The sequence below is a fragment of the Lingula anatina genome, chromosome 1 (genome assembly GCF_051362555.1).
Source record: "Lingula anatina isolate TDL-2025a chromosome 1, LinAna3.0, whole genome shotgun sequence".
Classification (NCBI taxonomy): Eukaryota; Metazoa; Brachiopoda; class Lingulata; order Lingulida; family Lingulidae; genus Lingula; species Lingula anatina.
This window is the reverse complement of record NC_141767.1, coordinates 5,905,110-5,923,446: the sequence shown is the minus strand read 5'-3', so window position 1 is coordinate 5,923,446 and position 18,337 is coordinate 5,905,110. Positions and strand designations below refer to the sequence as shown.

At 40.5% G+C, this 18,337-nt stretch overlaps 2 protein-coding genes across 6 annotated transcripts in view; one reads left to right on the top strand and one right to left on the bottom strand.

Moving 5' to 3' along the window:
* LOC106176557 (uncharacterized) overlaps positions 1 to 18,337 on the bottom strand; it is a 36,356-nt gene that overhangs the window by 12,093 nt on the left and 5,926 nt on the right. Inside the window, exons 4-21 of one of the 5 annotated variants that reach the window (XM_013558991.2) lie at positions 17,243 to 17,369; positions 16,049 to 16,134; positions 15,649 to 15,703; positions 12,974 to 14,257; positions 12,368 to 12,409; positions 11,080 to 11,312; positions 10,629 to 10,769; positions 10,250 to 10,411; positions 9,809 to 9,970; positions 9,303 to 9,464; positions 8,926 to 9,087; positions 8,506 to 8,667; positions 8,177 to 8,338; positions 7,863 to 7,940; positions 7,497 to 7,646; positions 6,997 to 7,101; positions 6,701 to 6,808; positions 1,410 to 1,572 (exon numbers count right to left, since the gene is read on the bottom strand). In XM_013558991.2, coding sequence (XP_013414445.2) covers positions 1,410 to 1,572; positions 6,701 to 6,808; positions 6,997 to 7,101; positions 7,497 to 7,646; positions 7,863 to 7,940; positions 8,177 to 8,338; positions 8,506 to 8,667; positions 8,926 to 9,087; positions 9,303 to 9,464; positions 9,809 to 9,970; positions 10,250 to 10,411; positions 10,629 to 10,769; positions 11,080 to 11,312; positions 12,368 to 12,409; positions 12,974 to 14,257; positions 15,649 to 15,703; positions 16,049 to 16,134; positions 17,243 to 17,369 — 3,544 coding nt within the window. The remainder of the gene's footprint in view (positions 1 to 1,409; positions 1,573 to 6,700; positions 6,809 to 6,996; positions 7,102 to 7,496; positions 7,647 to 7,862; positions 7,941 to 8,176; positions 8,339 to 8,505; positions 8,668 to 8,925; positions 9,088 to 9,302; positions 9,465 to 9,808; positions 9,971 to 10,249; positions 10,412 to 10,628; positions 10,770 to 11,079; positions 11,313 to 12,367; positions 12,410 to 12,973; positions 14,258 to 15,648; positions 15,704 to 16,048; positions 16,135 to 17,242; positions 17,370 to 18,337) is intronic. The other 4 variants (XM_087005547.1, XM_013558992.2, XM_087005549.1 and 1 more) reach the window with 4 other exon arrangements.
* Positions 175 to 6,707, top strand: LOC106176518 (putative G protein-coupled receptor B0563.6). The gene is made up of 2 exons (XM_087005569.1): positions 175 to 445; positions 5,193 to 6,707. The coding sequence occupies exon 2, from the start codon at positions 5,200 to 5,202 to the stop codon at positions 6,535 to 6,537; it is 1,338 nt and encodes a 445-aa protein (XP_086861695.1). The 5' UTR covers positions 175 to 445; positions 5,193 to 5,199; the 3' UTR covers positions 6,538 to 6,707.

Genomic DNA, 18,337 nt, shown 5'->3' with positions numbered 1-18,337 from the left:
TACCAGACCTTCTCAGAAAGGGGTCTTGGTATCGCTGGCCCGTGCAGACACTTCATTTAAAGCCGGTGGAGATATGGCCCATGAACATAAGACCTTCGACTTGTGCAAGTGTCAAGATGACAAATCATCTTGGACCCGTGTGCTATCAACAATCTTCGATTTATAAGCAGCCAGGACTATTAACGCGGGCTTTGCGAGTAGTTTATTACTGTGAAGACAAACTGGTTGATGAAACACCTTGCATTTACGCGTCTCTCTGCGTCGCAGGAACTTCCGACGCAAGCGATCAGAACTCTGCGCTACCTGCTATAAGCTAGGATTGATAACGCTTGGGTGCCAATCGCTTATAAAAGAGAGGATCACTGGGGATCTTCTATCAGTTGATGTCATCAGAGCACAGCCACGGGAAGAAAGCAGGATAAGATCAGTCTGCTCAGCTAACTACGTAAGTTTGGTCAATTTAACGTACTTCACACAGTGCCTCTGTTAAGTTCAGATCATTTATAGTGAAGTTAACGTTGAAAATAGACAAAATGGGATAAGATGAAAAACGTGTCAAATTATCTTACTGTTTTATTTAATGTTCACACAATGATTACCTTAGAATTTTGGCGCTATATATGGCTGTTACAGTACGACATACGTATATATGTAAAATAATGGATTCTGCTGCAGTGAATTTTTGAATTGACGACAGAGGCAATACTTATGGTTAAGAGCATGATCAGATAATGTAAGCAATTACATCAAATACATTTACCGGGAATCTTGTTAAATCGCAAAGGATTTGACTTACATTTTCACATCGAGTTCTCATATCTAGCGGGTGTTTTTGTTCGTTTTTGCTCTTTTTTTAGTGCACGTTGATACTAATCTACTTAAACATCTATGTTCATATCAATCTAATGGTATAAAGAAAACTGTGTGAGATAACGTAGGAGACCTGTAAAGTGTTGCTCTTTGAGGAATCCTTATACTTGACCCTCGTGGCGGATCTTTTCGCTAGCTGCTTCACTTAAAACGAGCATATTTTCGAACACGGTCACCGAGACTGTCCATATTCTGGCGTCCAACTTAGCAAAGGTGAGTAAATGTGATAAAACGGAATTAAGCCCGAATTTATATATGCCATAGGTCGACTAGAAAAAGCTGTTTATCTTAAGGATCTACAGTATAAATCAATCTTTTGCTAGTAAAGACAAGACCGACTCACTGAGCGTGAATGAAAGCACTCTTTTCCAAAAATCTGCATCGAGCTTTATGGACAGGTTTATGTTCAACACAGGCCTAAACCTTTTCGAGGAATCGGATACAAATCCCCAATAATAATACTGACATAACAGTGTGTGCGTGCGTGCGTGCATGTGCGTGTTTATTTGCGTAAAAGCCCCATGCAGATTGAAACCTACCGTCGTTGTCAGCATCCGGATCACATGCGTCTCCTTGCCCATCCTTGTCTGCATCCCCTTGGTCCGTGTTAGCTGTTAGCGGGCAGTTGTCACAAGGATCACCCTTGTTGTCTTTGTCGTGTGTCTCCTCTTGTCCAGGGTTATAATGAAGTGGGCAATTGTCCTGTAAAATTTCGGCAAAATTCAACTTTTATATTCAAATAATTGAACAATTAGACTAGATTGTAAAAGCTCTGTCACACCTAGCGTAAAGAGGTACGCATGATTATCGTATGTAAAATCGTTTGTACTCACAGCTTTGAGCAAAAAAACGTGTTTCCATCGTATTAAAATGAAGACAAGCAGCGTATGAAATTGTTTTTGAACATGTTCAAAACAAATTTTGAACTCCTTCCCAACGTTCGCCTGCGTACTCGAGTCGTACAGGGGTATGCGACGTAAGTCTAAGGGAGCCTTTGTGCTTGTCTACGTATGGACATTTTTTTCTCATACGTACTTGCTATACGCTAGGTTTGACAGCGTCTTAAGAGATAATTCATGACAAAATCGGTGCTATATTAAAATATAGGGCTTATTTATATTGATAAAGATGCTGTGGTAGAGAATACAAGTTATCGCGCAAAGAAAAGTCTCTGGCTCCCTAGACTTTTATTCCCGCAATCCATCAAAAAAGTCGTCTTTGTATATGATATAACTACTGTGTGTTGCTTTTGCTAATGAAATCGATCTTTGGAAAATAAAAAAGGCGTCCAATTTAATTAAATTCGTTCAGCGACGACAGATTGCCCGCTCAGACGTATTTTAATAATCGCATTGGGTTTTCTGATATTTTATTTTATCTACACGTATTCCAAAGTGAGGACCAAAACTAAACCGAAAATTTTCAGAAATTGCACAAATAGCTTAGATATGACCGTCCGCTGACTAAAAGCACATCTTTGAAATACATACAAAAAGATTACTGGACTTCGACCCTCCCCAGCACCCCTTACAGCATCACAACACACATTCATGAACGTATATCAAAATCACCTTAACTGAAAGTGACAAGAGCATATTGGAGTTTGAAAAGTTTATCACAGCACAAGGCAAATATGCGTGCTTAAAGACACGTTTTAACAATTATACTTTACAGGGTAACCTTGCACTGGCGCCTCACCATTCAGATCCTCACCTTGTTCTGGGTTGCTTGGAAATTTAACATTTGGCCCAAGTAAGAGTGCTCGTGACCTCCCAAACCTATTATTTATTTTCTGTGAGTTTTTATCAGTTTGTTTTAACGCCTGTTGCTTTTGCTAACCTTGTTGCCAGTGTTCTCATGAGAGCGAAAAGGCCATCTGTTATATTAGAAGAAACCTGATAAGGCAACCAAGCCACGGCTCTTTGATGGCTTTGGGCGAGAATGACGACATAGCCACTTTCGTTTTATGGATTCTGCCTTACCGTTGTGACAGACATTTGACATCGTCTTGAAATTGGCTCCTGTCAGTCATTACGTATGACGAGTTGCAAAATTCTGGGTCGCGTTTCACGTCTTTCACCTGGTATAAAATAGGTTCTTTATTTGTTCTCTGAATCGTGAGTGCTCTTCATTTCGTGATTTTCCTATTGATTATTCTGTGTAAAATGATAGTGGGATTTGCAAAACGGAGAGTTAACACAAGGCAAGTACTCATCTGGTGTAAGATTCTAAAGAAAATGTACATATGTAAAGAACGACAGGCCAATCTCGTTCGTTGAACTTCTGTCAATCTGTTGGACTAGCAAAAAAGTTGTGCTTAATGGGAATATGTCACGGAGGTTGACACATAAACAAAGACAGGCAGGGCTTCATGCCTTAATACGGTTTTTAAATAACAGCGGAATATTTCAGATCGTAATGTTAGACATCGTTTAAAGGTCGCATTTTTCAATGGAGAGAGGCTGGTAAGTGTAGCTTAAAGTGAACTTTGCATGCAAGCATGGCAAAAGAGAAATTGTTTCCAGCATCAATCGATGAGATATTGCACCCTTTGATTGTAAGTTTCAATTTTCTGTATGAAACTGAACTATCATGTTACCCTAGAATGAAAAATATAATTATGCTTCAATACATTTACCACATGGCCATTTTATCTTATGCCACTTTAACCTCGGACAGATCATCATTCAGGGAGATACATGTATAGGTGAATGTTAAAAAAGGTTTTATAAATGGGGACACTGAATTATTGACTTGCGAAAAAAGTGCTTAAACCATGGACACACTGGACTGTGACTTGTGAGTATTATTTAGGCAGATAAATAAGGCAGATAAACATATCTTTCAAACGATAGAGAGTTTCATTATTTTTTCTTAAATAATGGGTTAAAGCTTACAATTCCCATTATATTTATTTCAAAGTGGGATCAGTATGTAGCAGTTGTGCTTGTGAATAAACAACGATTTGGTATACGTGAGAAATACCTCGCAGAAATAACCCGATTTCTTTTGTACGGAACGCCTACTTTGAAGACAAATGTACTGCCTCCTTAGGTAAGCATCTACTTGGGTATCCAGCTTTTGAATCCATGTAAATGTCCCACTGAGAGAAAACCAACTGGTAAATGAGTTTTTACGTCAGGTAAGAACATTACGAAATTTTCCTGGAATACTAAAGACGTGATTCTATAGCATCGTAGCGTGTTACCTGTGTAAGTGCCCAGCGAGAAATCAAATTTATCCCAATTACGAGCGTTGCCGCCTACCTTTTCCCAATCCCTTGAACAGATAGATATGAAAAGGAAACTGGGGTTTCTCAGCAAGAGAGATTAAGCTCTTATTAGTTCTGTATACGTTTCTGAAAATTCAGTTCTAAGGAAGACCTTGAGTGATGCCTTGTCACACTAAATAAATCTACCACCGGTTAGATAAACATTCAACTTATTATATAGAGTCAGTGTTGACAAGGTGTATAGTTGAAGTCTGTGCATCTATGACATCACTGTAGGTTTGAAATATTATCTGAACGTTTTATGTGAAGGCCAATAATTGGTTATGGGTAAGATTTAATTAGAATGTGTCTTTGAGTATGAGCGCCCTAGTAGGTGATTGACGAAACAAGTGGTTTGGGGATTGATGTGTTTATTTTTAAGAAAACAAGATACAAGTCGTACTAATCACATGCACTTTGAGCTACCCGATTCGACTTCATGAAAGTAATCAGTAATGTAATAAGTTTTTATATATAGTATTCTAAAATTGTAGTTTTAGCATTCTTATAACCTGTTTTATCAGTCTCTACAGGAAGTAGTGTATGCAACTGTGTAGGAATGAATTGGATATTGTCTAGGGAGCCAGAATCCACGCCGAAATTCATCAACTGAAAACCACCCTGAAGTGTAATTTTCCGACGATAAACTTGTGCGCCTAATATAATTTTCCGGGGGCTATCCTATTTTTGAAGGCTTACAATTTTAGTGAGCTTCAGATATTTACCAATTTGAAGCTCTTTAGTGCTGGCATGCTAAGTGTAAAATTTGAAGGACCGCAGGGCTGCATGTAAGACTCTAAACAGACGCCGAAATGTTTTGAAAATTTTGTAGACCCATTTCAAAAGTTGTCAGCCTGGGGCTAGCATTTTGTGAACACCGGGGGGCTGTGTGGTATAAGGCTTACTATCTGTCTTGGTAAGTATACCATAACGGAACAACTATGGTTTAGCTGGCATTGCTCAACGTACCAAGGCTTATCATTTACGTTTAACGCCGCTTTTCCGATTTCAAATGCCATTTTCATCATCAGAAAATCATTTGTAATTTCAGTTCCATAATGCCTATGACCTTCAAGTTGAAATTGCTTATAATGCTCCTGGTTTCATCGACAGCCAAAGAAACTGTTTCCAAGAACACGGGCGAGACACCAGGCATGCTCAATCATGCGCAGGACGCATTCAATAAATCTGCAACTATTTACGGCATGGCTGTCCCGATGAATGGAACAATTGTGCGACAACTGAGAGAAACACAAAGTACAGAAGACATCGTCCAGGTGGACTCACAGGACAGCGGGAATTCTACTTCAGACAGTGCTTTTACAAGATTTGTTTTTGTCATTCAAGGAATCGTGTTTCCGTTGATTTGTGTGGTCGGCATGACAACAAACGTCGCCAACTTAATCGTGCTCTCGAGACCAAACATGCGCACGTCTACCAATCTTTTCCTGATTGCCCTATCGATCGCCGATATAATGATGCTGTTGATTGTCTGCATGTATTACGTGCATTTTAAATCAACGCATGAGAAACCCATCACCGAATATGAAGAGGTCGCGGGGCAGTCTCTGTTCTGGCAGCTTTACTACTATACGTGGTTTATGATGGCAAACGTATTCTTGACAGTTTCCAATTGGTTGGTCATGGCAGTCGCATTCTACAGGTACATAGCCGTGTGTTGGCCCATGAAAGCGTCTGGATTTTGCACGACACAGCGAGCAATCATAATGATCGCTTTGGCTTACACATTGTCCCTGGCACTGAATGCCCCGGATTTCGCAACTGTCACAATTGTCCAAGATGCCAACGGGACCAGAGCGGAGCATACAGAATTACACAAAAGCACGTCCTTTGCAGTGATCTACTATAATGTGAAACTTGCTCTTAACATTATCATTCCCTGGATGGTATGTCTTATTCTCTCTGTTGTTCTCATTATTGCACTGAGCAGACGAGAAAGAGAGGTTCAATCCATGGTAGAGCGCGAGAACTTTATGCCGTCACGAGCTGACACGCAACGACGCATAACCATAATGTTAGTGTCCATTAACATCTGGTTTCTCATCTGCATGGTGCCCTCGTTCGTCTGGTATACTTTCAACTGGTCTAAGGGAAGGAGCGAAGTGGAGCCAAGTCTGTCGTTCCGCATCCTAAGAGTTATTGCGGATCTCTTTCTTGTGTGTAACTACGCCGCTAATTTCTTCCTGTACGCCGCAACAAACAGACAGTATCGCAAGACTTTCGTTACAGTGTTTTGTTGCCAGAAAAAATCGTTCACCCGCGGCATAACGTTTGAGTTGAGAACCGGCAGTACCAGTATAAGATCCAGCTCAAGTGAAAGAAAGAACAGCGCACCGAACGGGAAAACAAATTTGACGTCGAACACTTTGCTCTGACATTGAGACCCCAGACAGTTTGATTTACGATCGTTTATTAATACATGTTGTACATAAAACAGGTTGTGAACCTTTACAGTGATATCTTTATGTCAATGCAAACTATTGAGTAATAGGAAATTCTCTCTCTCTCTCTCTCTCTCTCTCTCTCTCACTGACTTACCGGCCTGTTTGGTATTCCGTCATTGTCAATGTCTGGATCACAGGCATCCCCCAAACCATCACCGTCGGAGTCTGTTTGGCCACCATTTGGGACATTTGGACAGTTATCCTGCAGTTGAACAATTTATAAATGATAAAAGCTTAAAACGATGTTTTAGATGGATAGATCTCATGGAATCGATGAGCTTGTCGAAGATACACATTATAAGAACGTCTTCGGTGTGATTTCTTTAATACTACCTTATACAGAATTTATAAAATTATATGCCATTTCAAAACATTTAATCGCCGACTTACTTTTCTACACGTTTTTTCAGGACATGGCAGTTCTTCATCTGGTCTATTATCTAAATCTTTGTCTCTTCCGCAGATTTCACCATTGCCTGCCCAGCCAATTCCACACTAAAAACGTAGAGAATTAATCAAATTATGGTCAGCAAAAGTGATACATGCGACATCTACCGCCAAAAATTTACCTGAACATATTGTTTAAATGTAATTGATTCATGAGTTTTAGAATGGTTATTGTTCAACAAGTCAATAAAAGCAAATAGCTCACAGTATATGATGAAATATATGTTTGTAAACAGTCTTGTAAGCCTTACTTAGGTACATGACTATAAATAAATTATTCATTTATTCATTGTAAACGAATATGTTTTTTTATTATCATCGTTTATGTCTTGAAACAAAACTGGCGAATTTCAAAGACGCTACCAAAATGAACGCCAAAAACTTGATGAATTAGTGATAGTGTATTTTAAAATGGTCCATTACGGCTGCTTTAGAAGCCTTACCTCACACAGGTAGCCGTCTTCTCCGGTCTGTTTCCTGACACACTTGGCCTTAGAGTGACATACTGTCTTTTTGTCGTCGCAGTATTTAACACAACCGTACGTCTGGTTACCAACGAAACCTTCTTCGCATTCTCCACATTCATAAGACCCCTAAAATAAGCAATTTTATGCAACCCTTCAATGTGTAAACGTTAGTAACTGTGTTAGAGCCTATCAATGTCAGTGCTATAGTTCTGGTTTTATAAAGGGCGGCACGCACGTTTCTTTTTGGATTTTATACAAAGAGTATGAATCCAAATAAAACACAAATATGGACTTTTTAAAAATCCTGATGCTAAAATCCTTTTAGATATTGTTCATACTCACAATCGTGTTGATACATTCAGAATGGAGAGTGCACCCGCCGTTGTTACCGTCTTCACACTCATTGATGTCAGCGCACACCTGGTGGAGGAGAGACAACAAATATTACAAACAATATTAAATTTAACGAGTAAGACAAAGGAATTACAATTAATTCAATGACAATGTTTGGCCATTCATCAAAACAATTTACATTTTATTCTCTGCAGTACTGCGTAACTGTTTAACCCTGGATTTTTACCCACCAAAATAATAAGTAAACAGACGGTTATATACAATTGCCAGCCCTGGTTTGTGACGTCATGATAGACACGCACCTGTTTGTTGGCACTGGCAAACTCCAGCCCCGCCCCGCTGACGGCATCTCCTGAAAAGCCAGGTGGGCATGCACTGCACTCGTACCCGCCCATCAGGTTAGTACAGCGTGTTAACGTATCGCAGGGAGAGGCTTCCAGGCACTCATCAATATCAACACAAACCTGGGGAATAAATTGATATGTGAAAGCTATGCCACTTGCTTCATGGGTTTAAAGGTTGGCGCTAACGTAATAAACAGAAAAGATAGGAAAAATATAAATTGACAATGATTGGGGAAAAAACAATCTGGATAAAGCGAAATACAGACAGCATTCGATGCAAAAGTTACCTGTTTGTTATTTTTAGCAAACTCGAGTCCAATTCCAGAGACAGCGTCCCCTCGGTAGCCTGGAGGACACGCTTCACATTCGTACCCCGGGGATTTGTTAACACAGCGTGTCAGAGGGTCACACGGGTCCCCTTCCACACACTCATCAATATCAACACACACCTGTGGCAAGAAAGGAACAACACACTTTAAGTGCATTTTTAAACGCCTATATTGTTTTTAAAAATGAAACCACCCTTACATAATATGATATCAATCATCATTCAAAAGGGTTTCACTACCACCTGACTTTATTTGCTCATCAAGTAATTCTGTTAAAACAATGCTTCTTAAGATTCTATGTTAAAAATTGAAAACACTTTCAAACGTTTTTAAACTCATAATGCAAACAGAAGCAATGCAGTTGATATCATGGTGTACCTGTTTATTGTTTTTAGCAAACTCCAGTCCCACTCCCCTGACTGCATCCCCCCTGAAACCCGGGGGACAGGCCTCACACTGGTAACCATGCTCCAAGTTGACACAGCGTACTCCAGGAGCACACGGATCTCCCTCCACACACTCGTTAATGTCTACACAAACCTATTTATGAGATAATTAGTATTCCCATGTAATAATTACACAGTCTGGAATAGACTTTACACTGAATGCTGAATTTACGTATTCATAAATTACTGGTTATGTAAGGTTCTCCTTTTATCAATAAACTATTCACTTTTTCAACTTGTAATTTTTTTTCAATTTCACAAAAAAGTCATGTCAGTGGTCAAAACTGATCAAATAACTTCGGTAAATACCTGCTTGTTGTTATTAGCAAAATCAAGCCCTACTCCCCCTACTGCATCCCCCCTGAATCCCGGGGGGCAGGCCTCACACTGGTAACCAGGCTCTAAGTTGACACAGCGCGTTCCCGGGGCACACGGATCTCCCTCCACACACTCGTTTATGTCTACACATATCTAGAAATTAAAACACAACAGCATATTTTAAATGATAAACACCCAACAACAAAAAATGTCACCGTAATTACTGATATATATCTTCCACCAGAAAATAGTATAATATTCATTTGGACATACGCATGTTCCCTTGTAGCTGAGTTTATCGAAATCCTTTTAAAATGATTTAATTCAGTCATATTATTTGAAGAGTTAAACTAATAATGCCAGAATTGGATAAACTAGACGTGTTATAATACAACCTAATAGCCTACAGGTAGGTCGTAATACAAAGATGACGACTAACTAGTAAAACAGCGGCTACATAACTATATTAAGACAGTTGCAACTCATTTTAGAATTACCTGTTTATTGTTTTTAGCAAACTCGAGCCCCACTCCCCTGACTGCATCTCCCCTGAATCCCGGGGGACAGGCCTCACACTGGTAACCAGGCTCTAAGTTGACACAGCGCACTCCGGGAGCACACGGATCTCCCTCCACACACTCGTTAATGTCTACACATATCTTTTAATAAAATGCAACAGCACATTTTAAACCCTAAGCACCAATGAAAATGTCATTTTTGCCAATATGCAGCATAATGCTTCTTTGATCAAATAGCCTTACGTATGGTTCAAATTGTAATTTAAGATGGGTGCGTTACTGATATTTGAATGATTTTTAAATTTAAAAATCAGATAGGTCGAAAATATGATATGGTTCAAATCTAACGCTTAACTAAATCGCTTAACAACCAACTCATAACTACGGTAGTAAAGCGGCAAATAAAAACAGTAAATATACCTGTTTATTGTTTTTAGCAAACTCGAGCCCCACTCCTCTGACTGCATCCCCCCTGAATCCCGGGGGACAGGCCTCACACTGGTAACCAGGCTCTAAGTTGACGCAGCGCACTCCAGGGGCACATGGATCTCCCTCCACACACTCGTTAATATCTACACATACCTGGAATTAGGGGATAACAACAGTGATGTTACTGCTCTGCTAGTTGACAGAAATAAAAAAACGGGGCTTTAAAACGTTTAAGTATAACACTCTTTGTTACGCCCCGCCTGGAGCAGGCCCTTTAAATATATAATTTCACACATACCCTGTAAAATAATTGGAACCAATTATTTAAAAGTGAATACCCTACCCAAGCGTCGTCATTTGCCTTCCATACCTGTTTGTTGTTTTTAGCAAACTCCAGTCCAACTCCAGAGACAGCGTCCCCTCGGTAGCCAGGAGGACACGCTTCACATTCGTACCCCGGGGATTTGTTAACACAGCGTGTCAGAGGGTCACACGGGTCCCCTTCCACACACTGGAATAGGAGAAACGGAATTTAACTGCATGTTTTAATATTTTTCAAAACGCAAACTTTTTTTTTGAAACCATGCTCATAAGATGCATGTAATTTATAGCAGATATTATAACTTTTTTCTCTTTTTCGTACTGTCTCTCAAATAAAACTGAAATCAATGAACCAATTTATTGATTTATTCATTGTATCGACTGCACTGATAATGATCACAGTAAGACACCAAACAGTTGCAATTGTATGGTCAACATTATGAGTTGCCATTAATAGTATCCGCTAAAACATTTAAAGGAACCAAATGATTTAATCTGACCTCATCGATATCCTCGCACGTGATGCCGTCACCACGGTAACCTTCAGGACACGGTCCACACTGGACCCCGGTGTCAATGTCCACACAGGGCACCCCGGGGAAACATGGCTGCATCTCACACGTCTCCCGTTTAGGGATGGCCACGCATCCCCCTGTGCCCTGGCCGTCCCCTGTATAGCCAGGTGGGCAGGGTCCACACTCGAACCCGTCTACACCGTCACGACACTGGACGCCTAATATGAAATTAATAAAGTGTAAATTGGGTTTCTTTTTAATTTTCTTGCCAGCCGTACTAGCAGTTGGTAAAAATATGATACATATATGTTAAATGTAGATAGAAAATAAAAAAACAAATGATGATGACCTGTGTTGATTCATTGTATTTCGTATTTCAATTAAACGTGATGACTTTCTGTGAATGGTTTAACAGCACTGATAAACAAATGTTTGGGATTACTATGTCCACAAACTTAGAGATTTAAACATACAGCAGTTGCCTTTATAACAATAAAAATGTATTTTTCTTTTCATAAACCCAAAACAAGTCGTGTGCATATATTTTTATGTGTACATGTAAGTCGTTAAAAGCAACAATTTGAATGTGTTTGCATTAAATTAATTTGGTCATGCATATTAAAGTTAATGCATAATTCACGGAGATGTCTGCTCCGTCATCAAATAAAAAAGTCGTTCGTAGCATTGCAAAACTCCTGCGCCGCGGGACAGCCGCTAACATGCTCCCGCATTTAATGAGCAAAAATAAAAGAAAAAACGAAGAGAATTATATTATCTACGCTGGAGAATAATACATTACATAAACATTCCGTTACGATCCAATTTGCTTTGCCGTGACGGACAGGTTCTTGTATTTGGATTTAGTTACTGGAGTTATTCTTGAAGTAATTTTAAGAGCTTATTCGTGTATTTTGAACAATAACATTACTTTCTTAAATGAGACGATTGGAAATTGTAAATAGCAAAAAGGAAAATAAACAGAAATTACATTTAAGGGAAAAAGGCTTGAAAAAACCGTCCGCACTGCAAGGCACTTGGCTAGAGTACAATGCAAGATCATTCATCATGAACATTCGCCGCGCCGTTGCCCTATATAAAAAGGGCAATGATTGCATATTCTCTAGTAGAACTATCTGTGGTTATTATGTGCGGTGATGGTAACAAAATAAACCTACAAATGTGAAGAAACTGGAACAGAAATAGGACAGATGAAACAAGATGTTAGAAAATGTCCTATAACGCGACCATAACGCCGTCTATACTGTCCTCTTACGTGTTATAGCCAGTTTAAACCGAAAACCTTTAGGATTTAAGCCTTTATTGGAAAACCTGGAAAATAGAAGGGATCAGGCAGTCTATATACTAAGGAGGTCCCAGGGGTGGCACCTGGTAACTATTTTGGGCGTACCACCCCCGGGACAAAGGTGATGCAAGGGTGGAGTGTTGGAAGGTGTATAGAAATGTGAATGGATGGGTGGGTCAAACGTTAAGGAGGTAGAAGCCTTTTAAAAGAATATTCTCACAATAGTTAAAGCTACTTAAGGAAATCACACTCTGATTTACATAGTGAAAAACATGAAGGATGTTAAAGTCTCATTTGGAAGTTGATTTTTTACAGCTGCCCTTACAGTTGCTGGGTCAAGAGCTAGACTGTACGGGTTTACTGCAGTTTTCTCGCTGATGTTAATCTTCATAAACTGTATTTTCTGAATCAAAAAATGCCCCCCCCCTCCAAAAAAATAAAATAATAATAATAATAATAAATTTCACAGACTAATAAAAGGTAGGCTATATTATGCAATGTTTGCTCCTATACCCAAAAATGTATTCGATATGTGACGGTTGTTAAGGGGATAACAGGGCAGTCGGTGCTACTTACCGTCGAAGCATGGTCTATCATTACATGTGATGAACCTGTTACAGCTCACTCCGTCCCCGGTATAACCTGGTGGGCAGGGACCACAAAGGTACCCACTGGGCGTGTCCAAACACTGTACCCCAGGGTAACATGGGCTGTTCTCACACCCGCCTCGGTACGGCAAACAGGTCTCTCCGTCTCCGCTGAACCCAGGCGGGCACTGGCCACACCTGTAGCCGAAGGGGGTCTCCTGGCACTGGACCCCTGGGTGGCAGGGATTGGGGTCACACCCTCCTCTGTAAGACTTACATGTCTTGCCATCACCGGTAAAACCAGGGGGACAGGGCCCACATATGTAGTCTCCATTGCCTGCACTAACACACTGCACCCCTTCAAAACATGGGTTTGGTTGACAGGCGTCTTTATGACACGTGATGCCGTCCCCGATGTGGCCCGGGGGGCAGGGCCCACAGCGGTAGTATGGTGGGGTTGGCGTGTCTTGGCACTGAACGCGGTGGTGACATGGGTTGGACGCGCAGCCTTGAATAGGTTCACACACCTCACCATTGCCCGTGTAGCCTGGTGGGCAGGGGCCGCACTCGAAACCATCGATAGTGTCCCGGCACTGGACCCCTGGGTAGCACGGAGAACTGTCACAACCGCGCACTGGGGCACACACTAGGCCGTCCCCAGTGAAACCAATTGGACATGGCCCACACCTGTACCAGCCTTCAGGTGTATCTTGACACTGCACCCCTGGGTAACATGGACCAGACGCGCAGGCGCCGAGAGGAACGCAGATTTCGCCGTCTCCAGTGAATCCTGGCGGGCAGGGCCCGCAGCGGAAGCCGTCTGGCAGGTCCCGGCATTCAACTCCCGGGGCACACGGATTGGATTCGCATCCTCTGATAAACTTGCACTCCTTTCCATTCCCTATGTGACCCGGTGGGCATGGTCCACATCGGAAGCCGCCATCAGGGGTATTCTCGCACTGGACCCCGGGGTAGCAGGGGTTGGAGTCACATGGCTTGGTGTCTGGCACGCAGTTCCGGCCATCCCCTGTGAACCCTGGGGGACAGGGGCCACAGCGATATCCATTGGGCGTATCCCGGCATTGGACGCCTGGATAGCAAGGGTCTGTAGAACAACCGGCCACGACTCGCGTGCACGATATCCCGTTCCCACTGAAACCAGGAGGACATGAGCCGCACTCAAAACCAGTGGGTGTGTCCTTACACGCCACGCCCGGGTAGCAAGGGTTGTTCTTGCATGTGATGAGAGGCTGCTCTTGCTGTGTTTTGGGGGCTGAAAATAGAAATCTTGCGGTGCATTTAAAGATATCTGCTGAAATATGGCAACGCCGGTTCGACCAAAAGGTGCCGAAAGTGATTGTGATAGAGAAGCATTTTAAATGTTTTGTTTTTTAACAACACTGCATATGAACTTAGAAATATGTGCGTTTGAGCTGTGCCTTCTAATAAATAAAAATACTGCTAATTTGAAAGGTCGCTTTACTTTTATAAATGATTTTCATCTGTCTTCAATGAATTGCTTCAGAGAAGACGTCGTGCAATGATCGCAGGTGCCAAAAGCATTTAAAATGATATATACGTGTACGTACTCTGCATTGTACAGTGAACTGAAGCGCTGAACATCGGGTTGATAAAAATCTGGCGCCTAAATCTTGAATTTTCTTATATAGACTATTACAAAGAGACGACGAAATTCAGCTAAATGCATGTGTTAGTTCACAAAGTTTCAATGTTTTGAAACAGTAATCCATGCTTGTGGTTCAATACTATAATTATCAATTATCTCCCCCAATACATGTCGGGTTTCACGGTGTTCTGAATGACTACCGCTTTCCTCCTGGTTGTTGCGGTTGGCGATAATAGCGATGTTCCTCGTGCACTGTATTAACTTTAAGAAGTGCTCACTCTCTATGCAAGTAACATTACGAAGCTAAAGGGAGAGCAGGTTATGTGTGGGTTCACAAGAAAGAATAATTGCCCCACACAGTCCCTGTTTTGTAGTTAAGTAGCTGTAGATCGCTTCATCTGAACCTCTCTAGTCGTAAAAACTGCTAAGCAGGCCAAGTGTCGTTTGTGTTGCTGAACGTGGATGAAAGGACCGTATTTCAAAATGTTGGCACGGGGTTTTCTCCGCTAGAGGTAAGGGCATGCATTGGCTCACGTGAAAAAAATGCTGAAAACAGTTGGCCCTTTATGACGGTCTGGTTAAATCACCTTTTCTGAAAGGGTACAGCTGGACTACGTAACAATTTAGCTTCTAATTTCAGCTTTGTACTTTGGGAGACTTTTTGTACTATAGAAGCTATCGAGTTAAAACATTTAAATGGTTTAGGAAAAAAGAAGCAGTATTTAGCTAAATTTCATTGACTTATAAGAATCACTTTCATATATAATCCATAGTTCGGGCCTTTTTTTATCTACCCGATGTGAGTAAACGATACGTTAATATATAACATACCATGCTCTGTAACTAAAGATGCGTGCAACCAATTGGTCAAAATGCCTAATGATGTAACCATGGCATAAAATAGATTGGATTCGAACATTCCTTGACCATTTGTGCGCGTGAGGAACGTACCCCACAGGGGTTTTGTTGAGGACTCGAAATAACTCAACTTGGAATTTTAAAAACGAACGTCTTTTGATTAAAGATAACTGATATACCTTTACACATGTAGCAGTTTGCCATAGTGGATACCAACTGGCGGGTTTCCCTCATCTGGAAAATATAATTCAAGCTTTTTTGATAGGAATCAAAGAGAAAACGTATTTTCCATGGAAGAAATGTGTTTTCTTGCTTACAGATTTGGGCCAATTAAGTACACTCACGTGTATAACCTAAGTTAAAACCGTGAGGACGTCTGGTTGCTTTTTACATAAACCTCTTGCACTGTGTTAACTTCTGTGCACAACCCAACTTTTTATACATTTTTTTTTGTATTTTCTCATTGAAATTAAAAGTTGTGTTAATTTACCAAGTAAACGTAAGCACCTGAAATAAAAAAAATAAGTAGAATGGGTTTGAGTACTTTTGAAATGGAGAAACGGATTTAATAATGCTTACCTGAATACGAAAATCTGCCTGGAGTTCTTGCATTGTTTTAATGAGATCCACCATTGTCGATACAATTGCATCGCCCACGCCATTACCTGGAGGAAGGAAAATTCTGATAGAAAATATTCCTGCTTTGGGAAAAACTCCCATTTTAAGAAGACTTAAGTTACCAGCACTTCATTATCCTTAGATAAAGTTTTCATACTTGTTTTATTTCGCTTTGATGGCTGCCTTGGTGTGGCAATGATAAGTGAAACTGTTTTGGGCCCAATTCCGTAAGGCAAGGATGTGGCAGAGCATGGCGTTCTCGTGTTCACAACACTGGTTCACACACAAAAAGGCTGTGTAAAAGCGCCTTTTTAATGAAAACAAACGTTGGATAGATGACTTTATCTCACAAACATATCTCCGTCCCTCCCAAAATATTTTAATGGTCTGACCAAGCTTCCCCTGTTGTTAATGCTAGCCCCGTCTTTTTATATGTTATGACTTGCTTCAGGGAGCGTCTAAGCAGTTGTAATGTGGTACATATATCAAGTGACAAGATGACATCCGCTGTGCATTGGTGTCCAGAAAGATGTTCGCATGCGATTCATAAAAAGCCAATTGTTATTTTTCAAGCAGTTGCCTCTTACGTAAAGAGTGTTGACATTTTCGAAAGTCACTCTCTCAAAACAAGGCGAAGACGCCCCTATTACGTGTTAATTGCTGGCAAAATACAGAGGGTTGTTTAGAAAATTGGCAGTGCGCGCCTAGTAGGGACAACATCCAAGGAAACACCGGGCGCGTATTTCAGTGCCACGCACTATACAACAACAACGTCTGGCAGGAAATTAAAACTGATTGAGACCTTCTGTAATGTTGGCTCGGTAGCCATTGCCATTAAGATGGTGTTTCAACGTTTAAGACTTGACAAATTCAATTTTTCTCTCAAAGACATCTTAAATTGTATCCAACAGACCTTTTGTGCCTTGGACTTGTTGGGTTCCGTTGTGTTGGAATTTTATTACTATGTGCGTCAATATGTGATAACGAAGAATGGCCCGGGATTGCCTTGATATTTTGAGATCCTAGATGCGGGATAAAGCGACTAAAATACATTCAGAGAACGTTTCGCTTAAGTTGCTTTACAATTACTCGTAGGCAACAAAAAAGTGGGCAACACACTATAATAGCTTTGAATGTTTTAGCTGATAAAATTACCTGCAGCTGACGTCAGCAAGTTATCTCTCTCGTCTGCAACCGGTCTGTCGGCTCGTGGTTGTTCGCAGTTTCTAACAATAGCTCGTGCATTGTCGTCTGTCACTATATTCATGTGTCGGTGAAATGCCTATTAAAATGAACCACAATGAGCAGAGTAGAAAGTGGAAAAGAAAAAAAACTGAAATAATTCATTCAAAACACATATCTTAGATTACAGAATCGGTATCTATTCACTTGTGAATCACTCATTACAGATAACATTGTATATGTACATGTATGTAAGTCTACAATGTATTTGTAAGCCTATTTTCTAGATTAGAGCAATGAAGGGTGACGGAGGATATTTGCCGGAAGCCAGATGACCCGAGTTTTAGTTACACAACGTGTGTGGCACTGGGTTATGGTGCCAACAGACTCTTATAATTTGGTTTTTATGTTCTTCAATCAAGTGTTTCTAAAAATAACCCAGCTATGTGTAACTGATGTCCTTACAATGTGTTACATACTGTGTATGTGTGTGTATGCGCGTGCGTGCACGCGTGTGTGTTGCATACTTTTCTATAAATACACTGTTGAGTAACAATGTTTAATAGAAAGGTAGGGAAAAGTGCGACAAGTATGGCATATGTCTTTCCTCGCTACATCCCTTATAGAATTCGGAAAATAGCTACATATTTATATGGGTGAAATTGTTTTTTAATAATGCATCAGATAGAACCCCAATAAAGTCCAACACTTTGAACTGTTACCGCTTGGTTTCCATAGTAACATAATATTTTCCTAGATACCCGTGATAATATTAGGATTAGCAAAAAAAAGGTCTATAATTGCAAATTTGATGTTGTTTTGTTGATAACAATATCAAAAAAGACCATAATTCCATATCGTACAGTCATCAGTCAAGTTTTTAAATAGTTTCATTACTTTCTATTGACTTACATCTAGATTATTTGTCCATTTAGTTATCTTTAACATCGTCTAATATAAGACTATAAAATAAATAGATGCCACATGTGACACTTTAAATCTATATACCCATACAAGAACCCCTCCCCTTGTATAAACAGATCAATAATTTGGCAAAGCGTGAATTGA

Excerpts from the sequence above, each read along its gene's own strand:
- LOC106176518 (XM_087005569.1), top strand. The coding sequence starts at position 5,200 with ATGCCTATGACCTTCAAGTTGAAATTGCTTATAATGCTCCTGGTTTCA.